The sequence below is a fragment of the Vulpes vulpes genome, chromosome 9 (assembly GCF_048418805.1).
Source record: "Vulpes vulpes isolate BD-2025 chromosome 9, VulVul3, whole genome shotgun sequence".
Taxonomy (NCBI): Eukaryota; Metazoa; Chordata; class Mammalia; order Carnivora; family Canidae; genus Vulpes; species Vulpes vulpes.
The window spans coordinates 47,588,973-47,615,353 of record NC_132788.1 but is presented as its reverse complement, the minus strand read 5'-3'; the positions used below and the strand labels follow the sequence as shown (position 1 = coordinate 47,615,353).

Genomic DNA, 26,381 nt, shown 5'->3' with positions numbered 1-26,381 from the left:
AACAGTTTAATATTAATGCCAGCTCAACTGGAAACTGAGTTGTGAGAGTGAGGTATAGCACCTCCTCTTCCAGTTTTACATACAACAGCTCCAAATAGCTAGCACAGCCAAGGGAAAAAAATCATACACTCATCTATGACATATGGTAGACAATGAGTACTGCTAGATTTCTCAAGGATAACACAAAAGCCTAACACAGTGAATATGGAAAAATACTGCAGAAGAATGTAAAGAGAAAAATGTTATTCTAAAAATCAGGTAAAGATCAATGTGGCTGAAAGTAAGGTAATGCAGTACATTACATTAACAGGAAAAAAATCTTAATAGAGTTTGAAATCCTTCATAACGTGTAAAATAGATGGACTCCATAAAATGGGAGTTCAATAAGAATATGGATTCTGGGTAGTAAATCATATTGACAAAGATAGGCAATGAATGAGGAGTAAGTTGAATTAAAGTTGAGTTAACCGTTCATTCATTTCTGAGTTCAAAAATAAGAGAGATATATTTTAGAAGGTCTTAAAAAGTTTATACATATCTCCAGGAGAATTAATAACAAGATGCCTACATTCTAAATCACTAACAAAGTGGGCAAAAATGTGTAAGGCTAAGAAAAAACAAAAAAATACAAAAAACAGTATTTTTAAAACAACAGTATAAAATGAGATGATGTAGGACCAAATGTATCACTTATTACAACAAATGTGAACATATTAAATCTGGTTACTGAAAGATTAAAGTCCAAGATAGGGTTAAAACTAGAAATTCCACCTATGCTCTAGGACAAAGCAGGCACATCTGAGATTCTTTCTTCTCTTAGGCATTGAAGCTGCTTTCTGCTACATCATGCTGTTATTTTTTTCCTTAGATTTTATTTATTTATTCATGAAAGACACAGAGAGAGAGAGAGAAACAGAGAGAGAGAGGAGCAGAGACGTAGGCAGGGAGAGAAGTAGACTCCGTGCAGGGAGCCCAATGTGGGACTCGATCCCAGGACTCCAGGATCGTGCTCTGAACTGATGGCAGATGCTCAATCACTGATCCATCCAGGCACCCCTACATCATGCTATTAGTTGAAAATGCTAATGGAGTTTTTTACATTTTTACATTTCAGATATTTAAGTCACCCCATCTACACAGGTAAGTAATATGTGCTAATTAAACAGTATAATCCATTTCCTGTGTCTTTGAGGGAGTAAATAAGTTTCATGACACAAACATCAGGTATATATGTACAAAATATGTCATAAATGTGTCATGAAGATATACATATATCATATATACATATATCTTATATATATATCATATATATCTTATATATATATATATATAAAATGGAGGCGTATGTATAAAGATATAATGAAATTTAATTTATGAAATAATCCTATAGTTATACCTCTAGTATCCTATTAGCAAAGGCATTAACATTACAATATTTATTAAATGATTAGAGTGCAAAACCATTTCCAACAACTTTTTTATCCCTTTTTGTTCACAAATTGCATTCTCTTGCCTAATACATATCTGTATCATCCATATTTAATATGTATATCTCTATAGCATCCGCATTCACACATACATGATCAATTTCAAGAGTAATATTAAGCAGTTATCCTTTTAAGCAATGATTCAGAGAACATGGCTCTAAATTAGTGGTTCTGAGCCTTTCTTCATAATAGAACAATAAACCAAAGGGAAGCATGTGTATTTCTGTAGTTATTTCAGTTAATCTGATTCCAAAAAAGTTTTTGTAGAGCCTGATTTATAGAAGTAAACTTTTGTAATTCAACGTGAAAAAGGGCTTTTGGAGCTTAATTTAGGAAAAAAGAGAGAAACTTAAATCTCATAAACATGTTTAACCACTGACAGCCCCTGATTTGACAGAAAAACAAAGTCATTGCCTTCTTCTAATTTACAAGCATGGTACTGCTGAGGTGGATGGCAGTTACTCATCATTTAGAAATCCAATCTGATTTTGTATTTTTATTTGAAGATTTTAAGAAAAAAAGATCCTGTAACCCAATCATGCCATAATCCAGGTGACATGTGTACTAGACACAATCCTGTTGTTATTCTCCTGTCTAGCTGCTATTGCTGAGAATGACAAAGTAGGGAAATTACATTTTCCCATTATTATTTCCAGACACTTTCTGGCAGTGGTTTGTTGACTCTAATAAACCTTCAGACAAAGCTGTCAGCGAAGGAAATGGCAAAAGGAGAGCAAGGAAAAGCCTCTTCAACAACAAATGCATCTAAAACCTCAGTATCGGCTTGTATAGTTTCTGACAACACTTAATATGAGTGCTTCAATATTTATTCTAGTGCTGTATTTGAATTTCAAGGAAAAAATGTATTTTATCAAGTCACATTACCAATGATTTGGATCAACACAAACATATTATGAGATTAAGGAATGGGATGCCTTACCTGCTATAGTGTTAAGGAACATCAAATATTCAAAGTTTGAAATTTCCCTTCTTTGCCAACGCTGAGTCATGTTGGAAGATTTATAAAGCTGTCGAGGAGTGGCCAGGGATATCCTCCTAGCAATTAAGCAAACCATAACAAATGTAGTCTCTTTTAACTCATGACTTTTAAAAATCAATATTAATGAATACATTGGTTTAATACCAATCCACTTAAAATAATTTATGGCTTATCCTTAGCCTAATTTAAAATACATTTTAATTACAGATATTAGCAATCTTTGAAAATTCTACCATAGAAATGATACATTTAGTTACTCAGAATAAACCATTATGAAAACACCTATTTGTATAATATGGCTACAAATGGGTATTTTACAAGTCAACAAGAGCAAAAAAGGTAAAACTCTACTCAAGATAAGTAAAGTAGCTTTTAAATAATACAGCCAATCTTTTCCATGCTAATAAGTTAAGTAGATACAGGTAGTCAGGTACTAGCTTATAAGCATTTGACTTAAACTTCATATAGTAATGGCTGCCACTGCTCAGTTTGGGACCCGTAGGCTTAAGGCTACTTCTGTTTCATGTATTATCATCAAATTTTTCTATTCACATGGAATCTTATTAGGTACTGTCTTGTGCACAGTAGGAGCTAAAATACACGTTAGTTGAGGAAAAGGAGAGAGAGAAGACGGATGGAAATGAACCTGTTATCTCCAATTAAAATCTGAATTAAGAATTTCAAGAATAATTGGGTGTAACTCAATGTTTAAAGTATTAACATTTTTGAAGAACTTTCCTAGTAACATATATTTGACTGGTACTAACTCCAAAGGAACCATGAGCCTAATGATTCACTTCACTGTAATGGTAAATGGTATATGTATTTCATACTTCAATTCTAAAATTCACTACACTTCTCAATTAATTTGTAATATGATTTTTACAGTGCTTCCAGTTTTTGATCATACTGGTACCAATATTCAAAATTTTCCCAGCTATACTTCCGCTCACACAACTATTTTGTTATAAGCTTTAGCCATGATTCTGATGTTGTCATGGCAACATGCTAAAATAGTCTCTGAATTATCAAGGAATTAACAAACTATGCTTAGTCCAATTTTCATTGTGCTACTATTATAATCATATGCTGGTCTAATTTGCATGGTATTACTATTATAATCATATTTTGGTTATTCTGACCAAAAATTTTAACTGTGGCATGCTCAGGTAAGTCTGCTAAAAGCAATGTATATAATAAAGTTCTGAATTCCTTTGTTGACATTTTGAACCCAAGCAATTTAAGAAGAAAATTGCTAATCTGGAAATAATTCTGACCATCAAAAATACCCCCAAACACAAAATCAAACAAATCCTACTAAGTATAAATAATGGGAATCATGGGAGGAAGTCTGCACTCTTAGAAAGTCACTCTTAGAGTATATGACAGTGAGAAAAATGTGGCTATGGGAAATGAATTGAGAAAAGCTGATTATAAGCAGGTCTAGGGAAAGAATCAGTTTTTCCTATTTACTGCTCCATCTTTCCCACTATAAACTCACTGAGAGCAGGAATCTTATTTTATTTACTGTTATACACTTAGTATTTAGCAATGCTTAGTATATAGTGGGAGTCTCAGTAAGTATGTACTACATGACCTGACTTATTGCTCACCCTCAAAGAAAAAATGGCTGAAGCTGAGATGTGATGATAAAAAATTAAATAATTCAATCACATGAAGAAGCAAAATGGGAAACAGTAAATTATAGGGCTTTCCAAAATAACCCATAACAACTTTAGATGTTAGAATGAGGATGGTTGTATGTATTTGAGCTATAGTAGGATGCTTTTAGAAGTGGGGGATAAGGTGAAGACAAAATTGCCCTCTGAGATAAAAACTATTAAGTATCATAATGAAACATGACCATTTAATATCACCAACCCTATGGCTACAACCACATATATCTTTAGAAACTGAAGCATCTGATTAAATCCAAAGTTAATAATTGCACTGACTATTTGAATAGAAAAATACATTAACCGAATACTGACAATCAGCATGGAATCCAGAATATGTGCAGATTTTTGCCAGTATTTTTCCATCATTATGCAGAGTTGAAGGTGGTGTTCTTACGACCAAAGTGGGAAACCGTGACAAATGACACAAGATAGAAACTGAGAGTGAGCTATGATCTTGGGCAGGATAAGTAACATATCTAACTCAAAAATTTCTTCTCTGTAAAATGGGATAATAATCACACTGTTTTAGGATTGTAGTTGTTTTAAGAATAAAGGGCAGAGAGCTCCTTTTTGCCAGATGAGGATACAGTGAGAAGATGGCCATCTGTGAATCAGGAAGAGCTTCATTCTCTGTTTTCTTGACATTGGATTTTAATGTTTAAGCAGAGTTTATCAAACACTAGGGAACTTAGTCTAAGCTAAATCCATAAGATTTATAAACAAAAAAAAAATTACCAAATTCAAAGGTGGACATATTGCTAGAATCATTGACTTCGCATATCATTTAAGCAATTTCTTGGGCAAGCCCACCAAAGAGATCACATTACAAATCAGATTGTTGCTTTGTCCTTTTAGAAGGAAAAGAATATATCCATTAAGTTAGCAATTCATTAGGCTAATGAATGCCTCTTTAATTAATTAATATCCATAGCTATCATTTACTGAGAACATCCCCTATGCCAGCGACTATACTTTTAGTTTATAAAGCATTATTTCCCTTATTTCATCCCTCCATCTGTATATGTTGCATATATTTGTATAGTGTGTGTTTATAGTTTACAAAGTCTTCAGTTTACAATCTCAAGACATTCATAAAGCATCTCTTTTAAAAGATACTGTCTCCATTTTACAGATGAAAGCGTCATTCCTCTTGCCTAATGCTATTGTTCTTCATTCTTTCCACTAATATGTATTGAGCTCCTTCTAAGTACCAGGTTCTGTTCCTGTTACCCAGCCAGGAAGTGGCAGGCCTAAGTCTAGATTCAACATTTCTCCTACCCTCATCCTATATATAACAGGAAATATGTAAAACTGGACTTTTGAGAATATTAGGAAATTAAGAACAAGTTGAACCTTTTTTGGGGGGGCAGATGCAAAACAAAGAACCGGATGGCTTTTTAACATAGAATGGTTGTTTGAAACAACAGCAAACCCAAAACTATTAAACATCTATTTTGTTTCCAGTTTTTCAATCAAGAAGGATAATCTTCCAAAAGCCAAAGGAGACCAAATGTGGTAAAAGGGAAACAATAGAGAGTAAGAGAGCTTCTGGTTGTTTTCAATGCACCCAGGTCCAGACCAGTCCAAGAGTCCTGAAGGAACTTATACATGTCACTGAGAAACCCCTATTGGTAACCTCTGAAGAATCATGACCATTGAGAAAGATGTCAGGAGGCAGAAGATCATTTTTTTTTTAAAAAAAAAGGAAAAAGTGAGACTTATTTGTCAGTTCTTAATGTCAATTCCTGGAAAAATTCTTGAACTGATGATTAAACAAACAGTCTGTAAGTACCTGGGAAAGGAAGTAGTGATTGCATGAGTCAACTTCAATTCAGTAAGAACAAGTCTTGCAAAACTGACCTCATTATCCTTTTTGGATAGATTAAATGCATCTTTCCTTTGACCAGTATTCTACATAAGTCCTTCTTCATTATCCACTAATGTTTTAATTCAGTCTTGTCCTTCTACTAGTAAATAGCCTGAGCATGTACATACATGTCAGTGGATTGGTCTTACACTGTAAGCTTAGTAATATGAGAGCTGATGCACCGCAATGCAAGGTAACTCCAGTGGCAAAGCACCTACAAAGCACCTTGGCAATTAGGCACTGTTCTGGGTGCTGTAGATGAAAAGGTAAGTAAGACACAGCCCTTGTCCTTCAAATGATTGTAGCCTATTTGAGGGAAGACAAAGATTAGTTTTTCTTTCCCTCCATGCAGGGCTCTGCAATAATTCCCATGGACACAAAAAACTATGCACTGTTGTTTGTCTATTCAACACTGGTATCTTCCTTTCTTGCCAAGAGGAAACCTATTTTGTTGAAGTACGAGGTGGCCCGGAGTTCAGAGGTACAGTTTACCTTGAATTTTACTTGGAGGATGATTGGCCTAAACTCATCCCACTTTGGCAGTAATTGTTTTAAGGACAGGAAGGTGACCTCACTCAGGCCAAAGGAACCTGAGATAAAGATTGTGGAGGTGTCTGACAAATGTATTCTCTCCTAAAACATAGAAGCTCGAGGAAGAATCCTTCATGTCTCCTCCCCACCTTCATGCGGTTGGTGAAACTGTGGTGTCTGGAGCACTAGTGGTTATTTTATGAACATGAGGTCAACTGAGGGTCCTGACATCATTGAACCTGAGCCAATACTGGCAACTCCTTAACTCCAGACCTTTTAGAAAAGAAGACTCAAACAGCAAAACACCCCTTTAAGTCACTTTTAGACAGGTGTTCAGTTACTTGGAGCTAAAAACTAAGTGAATTTAGTGATACACATAATTACTGACTGTGTTATCTATTAGATCAGTATCTTTCAATAAGATTTCAAAATTATATTTTAAAATAACAGGATGAAAGATTTAGGAAATGGCTAAAACCACATTGTCATTCAAGACTGTTAATCTCAACAATTTCTAAGAGTTTTACTAATTTCATGAAGAAGCATCTATACACAGCATTTGCAAAAACAATTTACATGTGATTATAGAACAATTAATCGCAAATATCATGAGGCTTTTGGCAAGTTTTTCGTAATATCTTAAGCAAAAATGTCTTAGTTATATGCTAGCCATAATATGCAATCAACTTTTTTACTTCCTCATTTATATATGTGTTAAATAAAACTATACACGAACTATTCTGTCATTCTTAAAATAGCGGTTTTCATAACCTCTTTCCCTACAAATGGCTTGCAGAGAAAGAAAATTCCTTGGTTCTTAAAATAATTATTGCATAACCTTATTTACATTTCTGTCATATTGAGATTAAAATATGTTAATGAACTATAGATAATGTGTAATACGATATAATTACCTGGCTTGTGGCAAACCATAGCTGGTCCCTACTCCAACCCGAGGCAAGCTATAGACAACTTTTTTTACTGTTGCTTGATCAGGGAAATTAAACATAACCGAGGCTGTGGTAAGAAGAAAAAACATGATTTAGAAAACCACAGGAGAGCCAACCACCAATTTTAGGAATAATTTTCAAGTGCCTATCATGATTTATTTGTAGAAGTAATGAATCTTCATGGAAAATCAGCTTTCTGTATAACTTTATCCATAAGAAATTAGGATTAACATTTTCAAACTAATTTTAGTTTTAATTTTTGTTTTAGTGAGGGCATATCAAAGAGAGAAATACAGCAGGGAAAAATGAAGACTGTATCACACCGTGTAAATAAACAATATCCAAATATGAACACATTTCCTTTCAAAATATTTAGGAGGTCTTACTTCGGTTTGCCATAAATACTTCCAAAGCAGTGTTTTGTAGAAGATAACGTCTTGAAAATACAGCTCGTATCTCGCTGAACATCCATTTTCCATGAAGTCCTTCAGTGTATGCAAGAACCTAAAATAATGAGTTTAAAGGGAAGTATCAATCAGTACAATGTGTATCTAAGATTTAGTCTGACAATATCTTAGTGCTATATGAAAGTAAATTAAGGATTATTTTCCTGAATTCATGATATATCACAACACTGTCATCATTTGATTCCATTATACAGTATTTGCAAAATTTCTACCTTTCTAAACTTTCTTAGTTGGCTCATGAAGAAATGAAGGAGCAGGAAAATTATACGTCTCAAGTGATCTTGTGACTTAAAACAGAAAATATATTATAGTTTTTTGGTTTTATATATAATTAGTTGGATAAGGTAACCTGACATATGCCATTGGTTCTCTTCTAATATTCCTTTTCTTCTTTCTTCCTTCTTAACAAGAAGCCCAGTTAGTACCGGTGTCCATGTGGTCAACACCAGGCAATGGATCATGATTAGTCTAAGGCAGGGATAGTAAATATTTGTGGTAAAAGGACAAAAGGCAAATATTTTTAGACTTTAAAGGCCATATGGTCTCTATCACAACTACTCAACTATGCCATTATAGAGTGAAAGCAGTCAGAGACAATGCATATAAATGAATGGGTGTGGCTGTGTTCCAATAAAACTTTATTTATAACAACAGGGGTGGACTGAATTTGGTCCTGGGGCCAATATGGCCTATCCCCAGCCTAAGCCAATCATAGCAAAGTTATTCCTTGCTTTTTCAAATTCCCTTGAACCTGGCGATAAGGACACTTGACCCAGAGCTAATGAGAACAAAAGGAAAGTTAGACGGGGATGTATCAGCTGACAAAATGAGTTTTATGTAATTGGCACACTCCTTTTTCCTTCTTTCTTGAGTGGAGATGTAATGACAGAAACTGTAGCAGCAATTGTATGAGAGGAAGGCCACGGGGAATTGCAGCAAAGTTGGCAACCACCACATCTGCGTTTCTTGTTACATGATACACATAAGTCCATATTTGATAAAGGCACTGCAGTCAAATCTGCAACAAACACATTCTCTCCTGGTACACCAATGTATATTAATGATACAGAACACATTTCTACCTGTATTAGTATACTCTGTATAATCTACTCCATGTATATTTGTTTTGGTGAAATGAAAACTAGTTGAATTCTACAGGCATGATATTCCTTCAGCTTTGCAAACAAGTTGTGAATTTTTTTTTACATTTCTTTTCTCTAGAAAAAAATGACCCATTAGTCTTGCATTTTTTTTTGAAAATTCCATTTTCTAACTCCTTAATTCAGTTTTTGTCTTTCCCTAGATGCTAAAATGTTTTTGGAGGCAGTCAGACATCTGTTTAAATCCTGAAACATTTTGGAGCCAATCAGACTCCTATTCAAATCTTGGCTCTGCTATGTAGCAGTTATAGGACCTTGGAAAAATTATTTAACTCCATCTGATTTTCATCATCTGAAAGAGTGATAATAATACTATGGCTAGATAGTCTAAGTAGAGACAATGAACCTTAAGTGCCTGGCCTTAGTTATTATTTAAGTCCTGTTTATAAGTTTACATGTTTTTATTGCTGAGCATAAAGCGACAACTATTGTTTTGACTTCTACATGTAAAACTAAATGTAAATCTATACTTTCATAAAAGGGTTATAGAGACTCACCACAGTTTATATTAATAAATACTTAGTTGGGTGCCATGTTCTCCAGACTTGAATTTCACTGATCAGTATAATTTTTTTTTTTAATGGAAAAAGTACTGATACAAGACTGATACCTTTTTTGTCAAGTAGGGGAAATTTTAAGACAAAAAAAACAGCCACAACAAGAAAACAATCATCCGCACCATTATTTCACTAAAAAATAAAACTAGTAAGGTCATTTGAAAGCCCACACAGTACTATAAGTATAAACTCAGAAAAAGAAAAAAAGAAAATCTTTTCATGAAAGCTGTACTGGCACCCATATAGGAAAATCGTTGTGCCAGGAGACAGAGACACACACATGTACACACACACACACACACACACATTCACTTACATGTTTACTTATTTTTACTTTTTTTCTCTTTTTCTTATTTTTCTCTTTGGGAATTATGTAGTGAATATTTGGCCAGGTATTCCTTTCCATTATTTTACTTATAGCAGGCAGGTAGTTCACAAACACACAGGAGTTAGTCTGACTTCTTAAGCACTCCCTGTAAGACTGTCTCACCAATTTTGCCCCAAATTCACCCTTAATTGCTTGTTCTGTGAAATGAGTCTGTACCCTTTATTTGTACTTCACAACTGCATGATGTTAAACTTTGTCTGGAAAGGACACGGAAGAAATAACAGCATGCAGAAGGAAGGGGGTTTCACTCAGCATGTGGGAGGAAGGTATAGGTATGGCTGTAGCTCACTGTAGGGTGAAGCCACTCTGTGCTCTGCTAGGGGTACTTGCCAGAGCTCTATCCTCTAGAACTTTCCAGAAATACACGGTCTAGGGTGTTGGTAAAACTGTTCATAGGAGGACTTCTCATAAGAGGCACTCTGCTAAAAAACTGCCTAAGGCAGGGGAAAGTACTAGAAAAAACTCCGAGTCACTAGGTGCTGTTAGACATCACACACTGCAGGACTAGGCCCTGGTTTCCTTCCTGGTGCTGCTGTGCTAACTCAGCAGGCAGGGAGGGACAGACCAGATGATATAGGAAGATTGACATTGCCTGCTTCTCCAAATTATTTAATATATTGAATATATTTCAATTAGATTTCAATCTAATATACTTCAATATATTGAAATCTAATCAAACAGTTGCTAAATACCCCAATTCAGTTTTGTTTTCTGAAAATTGAATAAATCTAATTTTTATGACATCACATAGGTCATAAACAAGAATATTAAAGCATCTTGATCCCAAAGCTTATGGAACTTTGTGATTTTCTTAAGTGACCACTGAACTATTTTGAGCCAACTGCTTACCATCCAGAAGAAGTGAAGGGAGGAAGAAAGAGTTCATGCTGGCCTCCTACGCTGAGGTCTGCTGCCCCTCTCACTTATGAACTGAAGCATTCAGGAAGCAATATAAAACAAATGTCATAGAGACCCTTGTAAACCATCTCACCCAAATGTGTGCTTAACACAGATTATTTGATGATCCTGTTGAAGAAAAATCGGGTTGCTGTGCACTCATGTGTATCAGACATGTATATGTTGTCAGAAACACGTATAGGGCTGTCAAATCAGTTTTATCTTTCTTTCCCCCTTTTTAAGGCAGCGAATATTGTATCACCTAAAAAATACTTGTTTAGTGGTTCTTTGTTGATCTGAAATCATTGAACATGTATGTTAGAACAAGTATTACAAATACTTTTTTCTTTGAATATGGAAGATCTGAATTGTGCCACAGGTTATATTTTCTGTTAAGAATTGATGAAAACGTTGCGGAAGGCTGAACAGACATGCCCTTTCTAGCGTTCAGGAGGCCGTCATATCTAACCAACTGGCCCTTCCAGCTTAATTAAAGAGGTTGAGTACTATGTACAATTACAAGTCCCCATGACTTTAATAATTCCATATAAACATTCAAGGATTTGGGAGATAACAAATATATTCAAGATGGAATAATTCAAAAGTAATTTCATGTTTACATTCAGATGTGACAATGTGTGTTCTTTTCTCATCTGCCAGGTGAATGGAGAGAATTCTAAGGCCAGGAAGGAAAGCCCAACCATAAGATAGAAGCAGCTTTGTTTCTACAAGACCCGCATGCAAGATGGACCATCAGACTGATAATTGCTGTGGTGGCACATAGGGTAAGGATGTAGGGAGCCGCAGAGACAGCCAGGCGTCTGACACTCTCTCCCCACTGTTTCTGCCACAATGTCTTGGTGATGTTATTTTCTCACTCAAGGCATGGAGAAGTGGAAGATGCAAGAAATAATTAGATGTGCATGGAAGGACAGACATAGAAATGCAACGGAACAGCCTCTTCTAAGTGAGCAATGCAGTAATTTTCCAAGAAATAAGTTAGGTACACGTAATTTATTTATTTATTAAAAAACAATTTTTTAAAGAGATTTTATTTATTTATTCATGAGAGAGACACACACAGAAAGAGAGAGGCAGAGAGACACAGGCAGAGAGAGAAGCAGGCTCCATGCAGGGAGCCCGATGTGGGACTTGATCCCAGGTCTCCAGGATGACATCCTGACCCAAAGGCAGATGCTCAACCACTGAGCCACCCAGCATCCTTGGGTACATGTAATTTAACAGAATAAATGTCTAGATTCTCAACTTCTTAAAATCTATCTGGCTAAGACTGAACTGGGAAGTACAGGTTCTCTTTCTTGTAACTTTTTTCCATTGCCCTTTTCCCATTAAAAAAAAAAAAAATATATATATATATATATATACACACACACACTCTCTAGGGTGTATTGCCTGGGGTATAACAACTGCTGAGGGGGTAGGAGCCTCGAATAAGGGAGAAGTCAAAATACTGATGGAGATGTTGAAAAGCCGATGTCCTCAGTAACTAGATTTTAAAAAATCCTTTTGTAAGTCAGATGGTTTCTCAATCCACTTTCAGACTGATGTTGGATCTAATTGAGCTGACAATGGAGAGATAATTAAAAATAATTTTTGATTATAGATGACTGATTTTTAGCATAAAACTTAGAAGTGGTACAAAAAACTGTAACTACTAATATAAAACTTCAATATCCTTGACTTATGTGAACAAGGTTTTTCAACAGATCTACATAAAGAAAGCTAGGAGGAGCTGTAATATTGATCCTGTATTGTCCAAGTGATATTCATATGTGGAAATATTAACCATTCATCTCATTAAGAGATGCATTTCCAATAGCATTTTATTTTTGTGTTTAATAATTATTTTTCCAAATCCACAATATATTTTTGTTTCTGTATGACTGGTAAGCTGATGTTATTTATAATAACAATTTGTTCCAGAATAAAAATATTAAATACTTAAAATTCTATGGTCCTAGGAATTAAAAAAAAACTTTAAAAACTTTAATTCATAAGTGGATATATACGTTTTGCAGATTAGTATAATATAGTAAGCAATAAAATACCTTCAGGAATAAGATATCTGAGATAAATTTTGGGGAGGGAATCAAATGGAAATAGGAGTTCAAAGAGAAAGAGGAATTACATAAAATGTCCATTTGAAAAAAGATTATTCATGTATTTTAGATTTTATTTATTTATTCATGATAGACATAGAGAAAGAGAGAGAGAGGCAGAGACACAGGCAGAGGGAGAAGCAGGCTCCATGGAGGGAGCCCTACGCGGGACTTGATCCTGGAACCCCAGGATCACGCCCTGGGCCAAAGGCAGGAGCTGAAACACTGAGCCACCCAGGGATCCCTACTCATGTATTTTAAAATGGGTGATGACAGAAATCAAATCACTATTCTGTTGGATATAATTGATTCTACTGAATACATCTGGAAAGTGATTGTGTGAACCAGGCTAATCATCTGGGAGAAATCCTCCAGGATGACCATTCTGTGACCTTAAAACTTCATGAGCACAGCACTCCCCCCCGCCCCGCCCCCCCCACATTCTTTACTTTGTTTAACCACACCTTTAAGTACAGTCTCCAGGGCATAAGACTCTTGATCTGCCCTGGAGATAGGACTGTGACAGGTACACCTATTCTTAAACTTTCTCCTCCTGGGCGGTCCCTCACTGTGTACTCCCAGCCTCTAGGGCTATAAAAACCTGTCTTAAAGGGATGTGGGGTTGCAGGAGATTTACTCCTCTTGCAGCTGCCCAAGATCCTCTCCATGATTTAACTTCATAAACCATTTCTCATCAAGCTGGACTTGTTGGCCTTTCTCTTCAGTCTTAGGGTTCTTGGGCCTTTGGAAGTCATTTAGCATACATCTCCCTTTCATGCAACAGTGATGTAACAATTTTACCTTAAAATATCAGTATTTAGAACATATTGGATATTATATCTTTTAAAAATGTTTGAGCTTGAAAAATTTTAGATGTAATTTAGAAATTTTAGATGTATACTTAAATATGTGCAAGGGGTTTTTTTTATATTGAAGTATAGTTGACATACAATATTAAGTGGTATATAGTTTTATGATTTTTTTTTTTTTTTTTACAGAATAGGTTAAAAAAAGTTAAGGACAATTGCGATAGACCAGCCTCACACAATAAAGAAATCCTCAAATAGCTGATGGAAGAGTCTCACTTTAGCCTCTTGTCCAATTAATAACGAATAAAATCATCAAAATAAAACTGTCAAGGGCGGGCACCATAATCAGTAAAACCTAATATAGACTGCAACACTGCTCATGAAATCAAATCTTTTATTTTTTTTGTAAATATTTTCTTGATGAAAATAAATAATTTGGTAATATAAAATTGAAAATGGGGCTTAACTGCAAAGTAAACAAAAATGCTGAAGAAATTAAGCTGGCAAAATGAGCGTTTACAGAAAGTACATTCTCAGTGAAAATGAAACAACAGATATTATCACTGCTAAAGTTCTCAGGTTAAATATTCATAAACACAGCCATTATCAGTAAATGGATTAATACTGCAGGACTGCAACATCCTCCAATTGGGGGAAATTTAGGTAGCTCATCCATAGAGAACTTTTTATTTAATAACCTTGCTTTTTGCTGTAATTCATCAATTCATGTATCCACCTATCCTAGATTTAAAGTCACCATGGGGTCTGACTTTCTTACTCACTAGCGGTGAGACCTCAGGTAAGTTAGTTACTTTTCATTTCTTTAGTTTACTTACCTTAAGATTTGTAGAGGGTGATCATGAGGACTGAATGGAATAACTTCTTTAAAATGCTTGGCACACAGGAAGTGCTAAACAAATGTTACCTTATAACTATAACTATTGCCCATCAGACAAACACAGAACATTTTCAGCACGGGAGAAGAAAAGCTGGACCACAGTGAACCAGTACTAAGCTAACAGTCACGGCTATCATTTCCTTAGTAGCAGTTTGTATTCTAGAAACAACCCAAAATCACACTAAGCTCCAAGAAGAAAGCCCAACTGTTTGGGACATGAAGCTACCACTCTCATCAGCAATAGTGACAATTCTGAGAAGGCCTCTTCCTATCCTCTCTTCCTGTCTATCTGTAAATAGGCCAGCTCTTTTCTTCCAGGCCTATCCTCATGACGTATCAATCTTACTTACTTGCAGGGACTCTCAGTTATTAAATATTTATCGGTTGACCTTCATGATGGTGAACAAGAGAGGCAGAATCCTTCACCAGAAGGAGTTTGAGGTCTGCTGGAGAATCACAAACAGTGGGGAAAGGGAAAAGGCAGAGGGTCTCAAGCTGAACAAGGATGTAAATATGGTGCTTTGGGGAATGGATCCAGGCCATCCAGAACATACATCATAGAGAGGAGAGAGGTGAAAGATAAAATTAGAATAATGAATGGTGGGTAGCAAACCAGGATATGAGGAAATACGTAATTCATGCTAGAGTCTGAACTTGCAGTCTGAGAGGAACAGGGCCCTTATACTAAACAAGGAGGTGAGATGATTGAGAGGATTAAATTTGCACTTGAAATTGCTGTGGTGGCTACAGGGTAGACGGCGTCCCGATAATCTGTGTGAATGCCATTTTATAGTCATTAGTAGAAAACATGAACTCTTTCAAAAAGAGTATTGTCTGTACTTCCCCAGTGGTATCTCACACCATGGCAGATACTTCTAAATTCACTTATTTTATTACATACATCCCATAAACAGTTGGAGACTTCGTGAGGGTAGAGGCTAAGGCTGTTTTCTATTTTGTATTCCTTACAGAACGTGCACATGAAAAGAACTCAATCAACTTTTGTTAAGAAAACACTGAAAATTTAACTTACAAACTTTGAGTTGCAGCTGGAGTCCTCTGTGCCTACTTCATCTTCAAATACACACTCTCAAAATTACAGTAAAATTCTCAAAATTAAAAAATGATATTGGCAAGGTTGCTTCATTTTTGTCCTACTTATGGATGTCCCCACACGTAACTATTATATATTTGGCTGTGTTTGCTCATTTTCGCAAATTTGGCAAACTCTAAAATCTTGTATTTGTCCCTCTGCTGTTATTTAACAAAGGGGAGGAATTGAGTAGGGGGAGGGAGAACTCAACACTCTTGGAAAGAAGCTTACTTCTGAATTCCAGAATTTACTTTCATTTACATACTGAGTATGTTAACTTCTGTATTATTCTGCATGGTGGTGAGCTTTAAACAAGTTATATATATGTATTTCTCGTTTTTATTTTTATATATTTATTTATTTATTAAAAGATTTTATTTATTTATTCCTGAGACATACACACACACACACACACAGAGAGAGAGAGAGAGAGAGAGAGAGAGAGAGAGAGAGAGAGAGGCAGAGACACAGGCAGAGGGAGAAGCAGTTTCCATGCAGGGAGCCCGACATGGGACTCGATCCCAAGACTCCAGGATCACACTCTGGGCAGAAGGCGGACGCCAAACCGCTGAGCCACCCAGGGATCCCCACTTCTCCAGTTTTTAGTTTTATTTTCTTCTATATGAGATCATTTGGGTTTCTGGGTTACAGGTTTTTCTTTGAACCTTTTTGTAATAGGGTCTAATTTGTGGATACTCTTAATTGGTGCACAAATATTTTCCCTGTTTGCAGATATTTCATATTCGAGTTCTAGATGTAGTCAGAAATGATACAAGATTAGATAGGGCATTTGCAGTAATTGTTGCAACAGTGGAATCATTCTTAACTTGCAGAGTGGACACAGAGGAGAACTGCTTTTGACTGAAAATCTAATTATGCTATGAGAGAAATCGTTTCACAAATTAAAAGATTTTTATTTAAATTTTTATCATAATGCTATATATATATATATACACCCACACATACAAATCATATATACTAATGGTACACAGTAGGTATTTAATAAGTATTGACTACTATTATTAATAGTAGTAAAAAATTCCTATATTTAGCCATAATGCATTATGCCTAGTTCTTCAATCCTACCCATACCGAACACTTTTCAACTCCCAAATGCACCATGTTCTGTCATGCTTCTGTGTCCTTGTACATGCTGTTTCTTCTGCCTCATAGATGTCTCCCTATTTTGTTCTCCTGGTTAATTCCTATTAATGACTGAGCTAGAAGAGCCTGCTGCTCCCTCTGAGAACCCTGTACCTACCTATGACACTTTCCAGACCATTACTGCAGTTGTTGGTTTACTTGTTGGTGTCTCTTGTTAACCTGTGAGCTCACTAAGGGCAAAAGTTCTCAGTGCATCTCTGCATTTTTCATACTTAGCACAGAGCCCAGCATAGAGCAGTAATTTAACAGTAGTAATTAATTATAAATGCCTTTGTTGATCAATAGTAATACACACATATAGAAAAGTTATCATTTACATGGCCTGTATTAATTAAAAAGCAGTTATGTGAAGACAGTCCAGAGTTGATTCCCAGTTCTTTGTGTATTGGGCAGGACATGGTAAGGGTCCTCTCTTGTAAAGTTCCTTTTCACCAGGTTAATTACTTATGGCCCCACAACTCTGGCCATTAGGTTGAACGAGGATGGACATGTAATATAAAAGTAGTTATCTAAGTAGGATAGCCACAACTGGTGGCTGTGAGAAATCTGTCTGTCCATTGGAACCATGTTATCATGAATGTTGACAGGCTGACACCATTAGATAATCTCTCTTAAAGATCTGAATGTGAGATATCCAGAGACACCTCTAACAGGAAGGTGGGAAGAAGCTAGAAGACAGAGAAGGCAGTCACCAGAAATCATAAGCAGCAGGAATTCTAAGAAAGCAGAAGCCAAAACCAAAAGAGATAAAGTCTAATGGTAGATCTAACTATCTCCTGTACCAGACACATCTGGTACCACTTTGCTCTCCTGGATCCAGCTCTACTGGTCTTTCAAACTCTTATCCATACCATGTTGTTTTCTGTCACAGTCAATGCACATATTCTTCCTTCTCTGGAAATAGTTTCCCTCCCCTATTTGTCTACTTCATTTCTACTCATCCTTGAGCTTTCTATATGTTCTGTTTTCTCAACTGACCTCCCTTGCTAGGTGAATCTCTCCACCACCTCACCCCCCCCCCCCCCATTACATACTCTCATAGCATCTAATATGAGAAAAGTTCTCTTTACAGCACTTACTACAAATTTTGCAAATTTATTACATATTTTATTCATGTAATCTACTCTTTGACCATTTGTTTCTGCTCCCTACTGCTTGGCACAGTGCCTGTTGCATTGTAGAAACTCAATAAATAACCTGTTGGATGATTAGATTAAAGGTCTATTTAGAGTCAGTCTCTAGGAGCAAAAAATATAAATAAAGATGGAGAGTAATTGACTCTGTAATGTTATTGGATGTCTATGGTTGAAGGGACATTAAAAAATTGGGTCATGGAACTTGGATGAAATTCTAGTTTCTCAGAGGCCTGATGAAAATTTCCCATTTGAATGTTACCATGCTTTCGACAATAAACTCATTAGTAGACACTATTGCTTCCGTACTCAGAATCTACTCATGCTTCCCCAATTTTCCACTTTCCTAATTAACAGAACCCTGATTGTGTTCATTTATTGACTCCTCTCCCATGCACTTCTGAGTCAGGACACACTGACCCCAGACCCAGTCCCAGGGGTAGATCAAGTTTGTAAAAGTGTCTCCATACTGTAGAGGAAACCAGTGGAAGACATTCTCTTCCTCCTGTGAACATTGTTGGGCTTACACTGACTTGGGGAAATGTTAAAGCCACACACTGCTATCAGTGTGAGAATGAGGACAAACCATTGATGTCGGAATGGAGATGGGGAATGAGCCTCCTTTCTTGTATTTTATTTGAAGAAGGAAAAAACCTGACTGATACCACACACACACACACACACACACACACACACACACACAAAATACTGTACCATCTGCTCAAGTGTCTGTAAAGCCAAATAGTTTCAAAAAATACATTAAAATTTTTTAAAACGTGCAAACATTAAATATTTCCAAACTTTGTATATGTTCTAGAATAGCTTTCCTTCCTTGTCTGCCTGATAAAGTCTTATTCTGTATTAAAAGCTTACTACTCAAAAGAGCATTTCCTCAAAAGATATTTAACTTTTATCACATACCTGTCAGATTGGTACCAGACTCATGAGGGACAGGAAAGACAATATGAATGTAATTAGCAACTGAAGGCCATTTTCATAAAATACGAGTACAGTTTATAAGTATAAGGTTTTCCCTTGAAAACTCTTGGGCACTCACAGGTACAACCTTGGGGTTTATGGAAATTTGTTTTTCTTTTTCAAAGCTGGAGAATCATGATCTCAAAGAGCAGCTATAGAATGAAGCCCAATCTTTACAAAGGGAATTTGTGTTCAGGAAGTTCTTTAGATTGAGCGTTATTTTCATATGTATCTGCCCACCGCAGTATTAGTGTTACCCTTGACACATTTCCTCACACTACCAGTACCATACCAAAAAGTATGTAGTTTATTAGCACTTAGTCTGGTAGACTGTGATAATTTTTTAAAATAAATCTGAATGCCAGACCGGAGTAGAAAGAACTTGGATTTTAGAGGATGATAGAAAGAAAGACTTGAAGTCTGATGCAACCACTTCAGAGCTGTGTAACTTGAGAACGTTCCTCAATGTCTGAGACAAAGTTTCCATTCACATAAAATAGGAAAGATCATATCCACGTACTGGGCTGCTGTATTAAGTGAAATAACATATAAAGTGTCTAGTGGAGAGGTTGGTACAAAGGCAGTGCTATGTAAATATGCTGAACAAACTCCCAATCCTTCCCCACAAGGATCTTTGTGAGAGGAGAGCCAGTCCCCGCTGTAGCCTGGGCCCTTCTCTAGTGTCCATTATTCTCTGATCCAAACTCATCTTACTGCTTCAGTTAGAGACATTAAGCAACTGAATTTCCTGTGGTATTTTTACTCCTATGCTCAGATATCTATATTACAGGATAACTAACAACTCTTCAAGAAATGCAACTCAATTTAAATGTAAACAGCTCAGTAAACACCCCTTGTTTACACAGGAATGTCTTTCATACAAGTATTTGTAATGGGGGGGGGGGGGTAAAAGAGGTTTTAGAGACCTCTCAGCTTTTATAGGCAATGAAAATGGTACTTCTAGGGTTGGGTATCCCTCCTCCAAAGTTGCTTCTTCATTACCATAATGCTCCAAGACTATATTTGTTTCTTCTGTTTACTTTATATTCCTTGATTGTAAAGCTATTTGCAGCAACATGCTCTTTTGCCAAGAATTTGCTATTTATGTGTTTCATTTGAACATAATGAGCAAGTACTCTGTCCCAAGCAAGGCTGTTAGCATCACATATCATTTGTTTATCAAAGAACAATGCAGTCAGGATCTACTAGGTTCCTGATGTTGTGCTAGGTGATGGAAATACACTAGTGAACAAGAGAAAGATGGACCTTCCTTTTACACAGCTCCTACCTTCTATTTCTAGAAAGCCTTGATAATAGATTGATATAATAATTCGATTTTACTGGGTTGCTAAAAAAAACAAAAACATTAGATAGGTTACTGTATTTAACAGGTGTCTCCAGTATAAGTACCAGAGGTCACCCGGCTATAGGCAAGAGGCCGTCCAGAGCATTTACTGCAGAAAAGATCAGCAGATACACTGATTTTAAACTTAGCTCTCATTAAACAGTAGCTTTAATGATGGACTTTGATGCCACTAAGACCAGTGAAAGGAGCACAGTTATAGCACTAAATCTGCATTTTAGAAAGACTTCTATAAGTGGTGAGAAGGATTTGGAAGGATGCTAAACTGGAATCATGAACTATGCCACTCGGAAGTAAATGAAGTCTAATCTAAGGCAGTTGCCGAAGACAGGAAGAGGAAGGGGAAAATAGTAAACATATTTATGAGGCAGAATTAATAAGACCTGTGTTTTTTGTTTCATTTTATGCTGACATAAAGGAATGAAAGGAATTAACATTTGCAAGAGTTTCTGCCTCCAGCGACTTGAAGAATAGTGCTCTCTACCATATTCTAGGTTTAGGGTTACTGGTGGATGATGAGTATTGAGAAAAAGATAAGAGGTTCAGTCCAGATTCTAGATAATGCAATCACTATGTTCATCATCACTCATATCAACATAACCTGTACAAATAAAATGTGTTAACAAAAGCAACCTATCTATACTTGGCTACTTTAAAGAACTGATAGCCAAAGAATAGCATACAAATTAAAATACGTAATTTTTATTCAAGTTTTGCTCTCCACTAACAGTGTAAGTAAACCTAATAATATTATTTTCCCCAGATATAGAGGTTATTTGTGAGTCTCAGTCTTAACCCCATAATAACACAGAATGTTTTCCCTGGCACTTAGCATTGTGTGTGGCACACAGTAAGTGCATGTGGCTCCCGTGGAACTCCACTGTATGTTTCTCCAATATTCATGTCTTAGTAAATAAATAAAACTGTAAACCAGAGACATTCACACAGCAAACTAATATACAAAGAAGGTGGCCCCCCTGGTGATTCAGAATTCTATACTGTAAATATACCATGATGTATTAATATATTTAGCTAATTATATTATAATATTGCTTTTTTCAGCAACACTGTTTATTACACCAATGACAAAGTACAAGAGATACAAACAATATTACAGTGTGTATTTTGCCTGTCAATGGAAAGATAGTTAATGACAGTATCACTAAGATTACATCAACATATATTTCAAATGTTTTCCATTTGGGCATGTTCTGCTTTCTAAAAATTAAAGATCAAATGTTTCTCCCAACAGATAGCAGCTATCAGAAACTAGGACAGTAAAGAGACCATGGCTAGCAAGTTTATAAAGATGTCAATATTTACTTTTTAATTGTAGGTACAACCCATATTTTAAATAATGTCAGGCAGTTAACAATTTTTGTTTTTATGCCACAGCAGAAAAATTCTTACTGGGAGCTGGGCAAATTGAAAAGATTCTTATTCTTTTTTTTTTTTTTTTTTTTTTTTTTTTAGATTTTATTTATTTAGTCATGAGAGGCACAGAGAAGAAGAGAGAGACATAGGCAGAGGGAGAAGGAGGCTCCCTGAGGGGAGCCCAATGCGGGACTTGATCCCAGGACCCCAGTATCATGACCTGAGTCGAAGGTAGATGCTCAACATTGAGCCACCCAGGTCTTCTGATTCTTGTCGTTATAACTAATGCCACTAAAATTTGAGTGGGCATTCCACAGTAGAATAACAAATTAATTTAGATGGGAAGTAGGGAAAAAAGGAGATTATATATATATGCATATAATTTTCATAATATATATTAGAGGTCCATATGATATTTAATATACAAAAATACATGAGACAAACTGTACTATATTTATCAATAATTGCTTCCTCTAGACATTGTGATACAGTAAAATTTTGCTTAAAAAAAGTTAAAAAGATAAAGCCCAGAAAACAGTACAAATAGCTATTTGTCAGCTGAAAACATGATTAACTTTATCTATAGAAGATTTAAAATTCTATGGAGATATAGAAATACTATTTTTATCTATGAGATTGACAAAAATCTAAAAGTTTAATAATACTGAGCTTGCTGTGGAGAAAACACTCACTATATTGTGGGTGGGAGTGTAAATTAGTATAACTTATATTGAGAAAATTTTGGCATTATCTATCAAAATTTCAAATACATACACCCTTGACCCAGTAATTTGATTGCTAGGAATTCATCCTGTGCAAGATGAAGCAAGACAAAGTATGTACTAGATTCTTTATTGGTTGGTTATAATACTAAAAAATGGAAGGAAATGCCCACCAGTGAGGGAGGCAGTTAATTCAGTAAAGTAATAAAAAAAACTATGGAATGAGCTTATATTATTTAGGATGCCTTTACAAAGAAAAAGAACACAAAATTACAAATAAAAAATTAGGTACATTATGTAAGTGAATACTTATTTAGAATGAGAAAAAAAATCACAACAAATACTAGAACCTTGGATATTAACGTTGTTTTTTTTTTGAGGTCTCTTAAAATAGTTGAGTAAACAGTCCATTACACAATTCCCAGAAACTTCTATCTTTCACAAGCTCTATGGACTAAGGGACCCTGGTGCCCAAGCTTCATTAGCTTTACAGTAAATCTACAAGAAAATCTAGAAGTATCTATGATGATGCATATACTAAGCTAATTTCTAATTATTGTTGTAATTTTACTTAATTTCTCAACATGCATTTTAATTTATTTTTTAAATGTACCAATATATATAGATTAGAAATCTCAGATCTGTCATAAACAGGTAATAACTTCCTTAAGTTTACCATATCTGTAACAAAGCTTTTTGGCATCACAAACATTATAGTTAGTGTTCGTTTAATTATTTTAATTTACATTGTGGTTTTATGTAATTTTAATTATAAATAAAATACTTAATGTATATTCAACATCACACTTCAAAGTACTTAAAAGATCTTTGAACATACATGGGAAAAATATCCATTTTTCTCCTCATTAAAAAAAAAAAAAAAGATTCACACTTTCTTTATGAAGGTTTGATGTGCCTGCATTCAGCTGCTTTAAACTAGCTTTGCCTGAAAGGTATTTTTCATGTGATGAGGAAAAGATATTTTAATGCATTTTGAAATAAAAATCCAAGCCTTGAATAAATGCCTAAGCATCTAAGCATCAAAATGAAATTCAATGGTAAATCAAAGCTAAATAAAAATTACACTACCTTCAACTTTTAGCTCCAAGATAGGGTTTTACACAGTAATATAAAAAAGAAAGTTTAATATATGTGATAGCTGACAATTTCAAACTAATTCCTACTCTACCTTCTTTTTCTTTTATGAACCACTGAAGCAAAGTCCAAAAGACAGCGTAGGATGAATCTCAGGTCCACCAATACAAGCTTTTCAAGCCTAATCAAATGGGTGTAAAAACATATATAAAAAAGATGAAAGTGCTTTGCTTTTACATATGGCAAAATAAATCGGTGAAAAGCTGAAGAAAGAAGTGAGATGTTCCATAGGGGCAGGTTAAGTCTGATGCTAATGCTTACTTAAAATGGTGACAGTCTGGAGTAGTGAAGCCTTGCTGGGCTGCTTTAATTTCTCCCTGGAATAGCTCCCTCCCAACCTTCTGCAGCACATCAAAGTCTCTGGAGCTCAATTAAAATTGGATTATATTGAAATGCTCTATCTATGGGAACTGTGTGCTCACTAACACTTTTCTCTCAGTAATACTCCAGATGACAGTTGCCCATCCCAATTTAAACAGTTGTCATAGAGACGGGGAACTAAAGCAGCAGAAACTAACAATACAAAGGAAAGGTAAGGGCTAAGATTTCTGTGAATGAGAAGCTTGCTTTTTTCAGCAACACTGTTTATTACACCAATGACAAAGTACAAGAGATATAAACACTATTACAGTGTGTATTTTGCCTGTGAATGGAAAGATAGTTAACGACAGTATCACTAAGATTACATCAACATATATGTCAAATGTATTCCATTTGGGCATGCTCTGCTTTCTAAAAATTAAAAATCAAATTGAACACCAATAAAAATTAATTTATAAAAAAAATAAAAATTAAAGATCAAATGTTTCTCCCAACAGATAGCAGCTATCAGAAACTAGGACAGTAAAGAGACCATGGCTAGCAAGTTTATAAAGATGTCGATATTTACTTTTTAATTGCAGATACAACCCAGAAAGAATAATTTCTTGGCTAAAGATATTTTTTTCCCTTTCCAACACTACAGTTGTAAAAGTTTAAGTTGATAAATTGAAAATGATAAATCATGACTCTTTATGCATGTACACTTCAAATGTGCACCAATTTTTGGCAAATCTACTTCACCTTAAAATTGTCCCTATCATTGACAAAGAAACACATTTCTAAATCTGATTTTGGAATTTATTTCTGGTTTTAATTAGCAGGTACTCCATAATCTTCTATAATTTCTCTTCCTGACATCAAAGACTATCAGCACAGGCGGAAAACTCTGTCAGCTTCCTAAAAGCCTAAGAAGGAAGATTGTTTAAATTTCTGGCAGTTCTAAAGAGCAATGTATTTGAGAGTGTAGACTGCTAGTGATGATACTATGTTCTCACGTAGATGGCATGTTTCTGGCACTAGAAAAACTCAACCTTTTTTGTAATTGGCTTATCCCAAGTCCTGAGATTATTTGTCCTATCATTGTGCAGATCACCATGGCAATAAATTAACTATTGCTATTTTATAGAGCATTGCACTGTTTTTCCTTTTAAGATCTCAATACCTGAGGTTTCTTTTCTCTCGGGAAGACTATGTTAGGATTTCGAAGCAGCAACAAGGCAGAGTGCACAAAGTGCAGGCCAAAGGGGAAGGAAACAAAAATGTGTCAGAAAATCTAAAAACGGCACAGATCAAAATTTGTCAAAACAAGGCCCTGGTTTAAACCAACAAGAAGGGCCTCTACAGCTTGGGCCTTGACAAAGCACAGACTTTTTATTTATTTATTTATTTTTAGCCCAGCTGTAGAAAACACCATCTAATGAACCTGTCTGGGGCGGCTGTCCCCATCCTGTCAGGCATGTCAGGAAATGACAAGCACTGGGGACAGGCCGCCGCCAGTCATAGACAGGCCTGCCAGCTGGAGAGTCCAGCCCCAATCTAATCACACCACCAGAAAATAACTTTCATGCTTTCAGCTTGACAGGATGGACTTGAGGAAAAAAAAATAGGACTGGAAACAATGCTTTTTGTTTCAATTACATATCATTTTTACACAGCAATTAAAAGTAATCTACTAACACATGCAATCCATGTTACTTCATATTGATGCAACAAAGTGTAAATGTCACCGTTAGAGAGAAACACACACATAAAGGTTATCTTGATAATATAGGCACAGAAAAAGGAACATAAGACCACTGCTGTCTCTGTCCATGGAGAAGCTATATCGTATCAGAAGTTTAATACTTTTCAATACAGTTTATTGATATCATAATCCTTTATGTTCAAAGAATTTTCTTGTAAAGATCACCAGCTAGCAGCAGTGCTGATTTTATTTCTTGTGTTCTGAGAACCAATATGCATGAAGAGAGTAATAGGAATAAAACTAGTATTTTCAGATGGTTATAACACATTTTTGCCTTGTGATGTTGGAAAAAAAGAGCCACTGAGAACACTGCAACTGGGATTGTGTTTATATTATATAATTTGGCATAAAGAACTAAAGAATGAAGACTTGTAACAAAAATGATTAAATGATTAAATGATTAAATAATTTCCATGAATCAGATGGTTGTTTCAGCATCAGGTAGCTCACCATACAAATATGTTTACTTTACATATAAGTATTCAAAGTAAAGTTACATGTAACATGTATAGGTTAACACTTCA

The 26,381-nt window shown here is 35.4% G+C and overlaps 1 protein-coding gene across 16 annotated transcripts in view; it reads right to left on the bottom strand.

Annotated features, from left to right (window-relative positions):
* The window catches only part of NBEA (neurobeachin), a 662,404-nt gene that overhangs the window by 112,962 nt on the left and 523,061 nt on the right, over positions 1-26,381 (bottom strand). For all 16 annotated transcript variants that reach the window (XM_072719992.1, XM_072719993.1, XM_072720000.1 and 13 more), the window contains 3 exons: positions 7,901-8,018; positions 7,479-7,581; positions 2,428-2,543 (listed from right to left, as the gene is read on the bottom strand). In XM_072719992.1, coding sequence (XP_072576093.1) covers positions 2,428-2,543; positions 7,479-7,581; positions 7,901-8,018 — 337 coding nt within the window. The remainder of the gene's footprint in view (positions 1-2,427; positions 2,544-7,478; positions 7,582-7,900; positions 8,019-26,381) is intronic.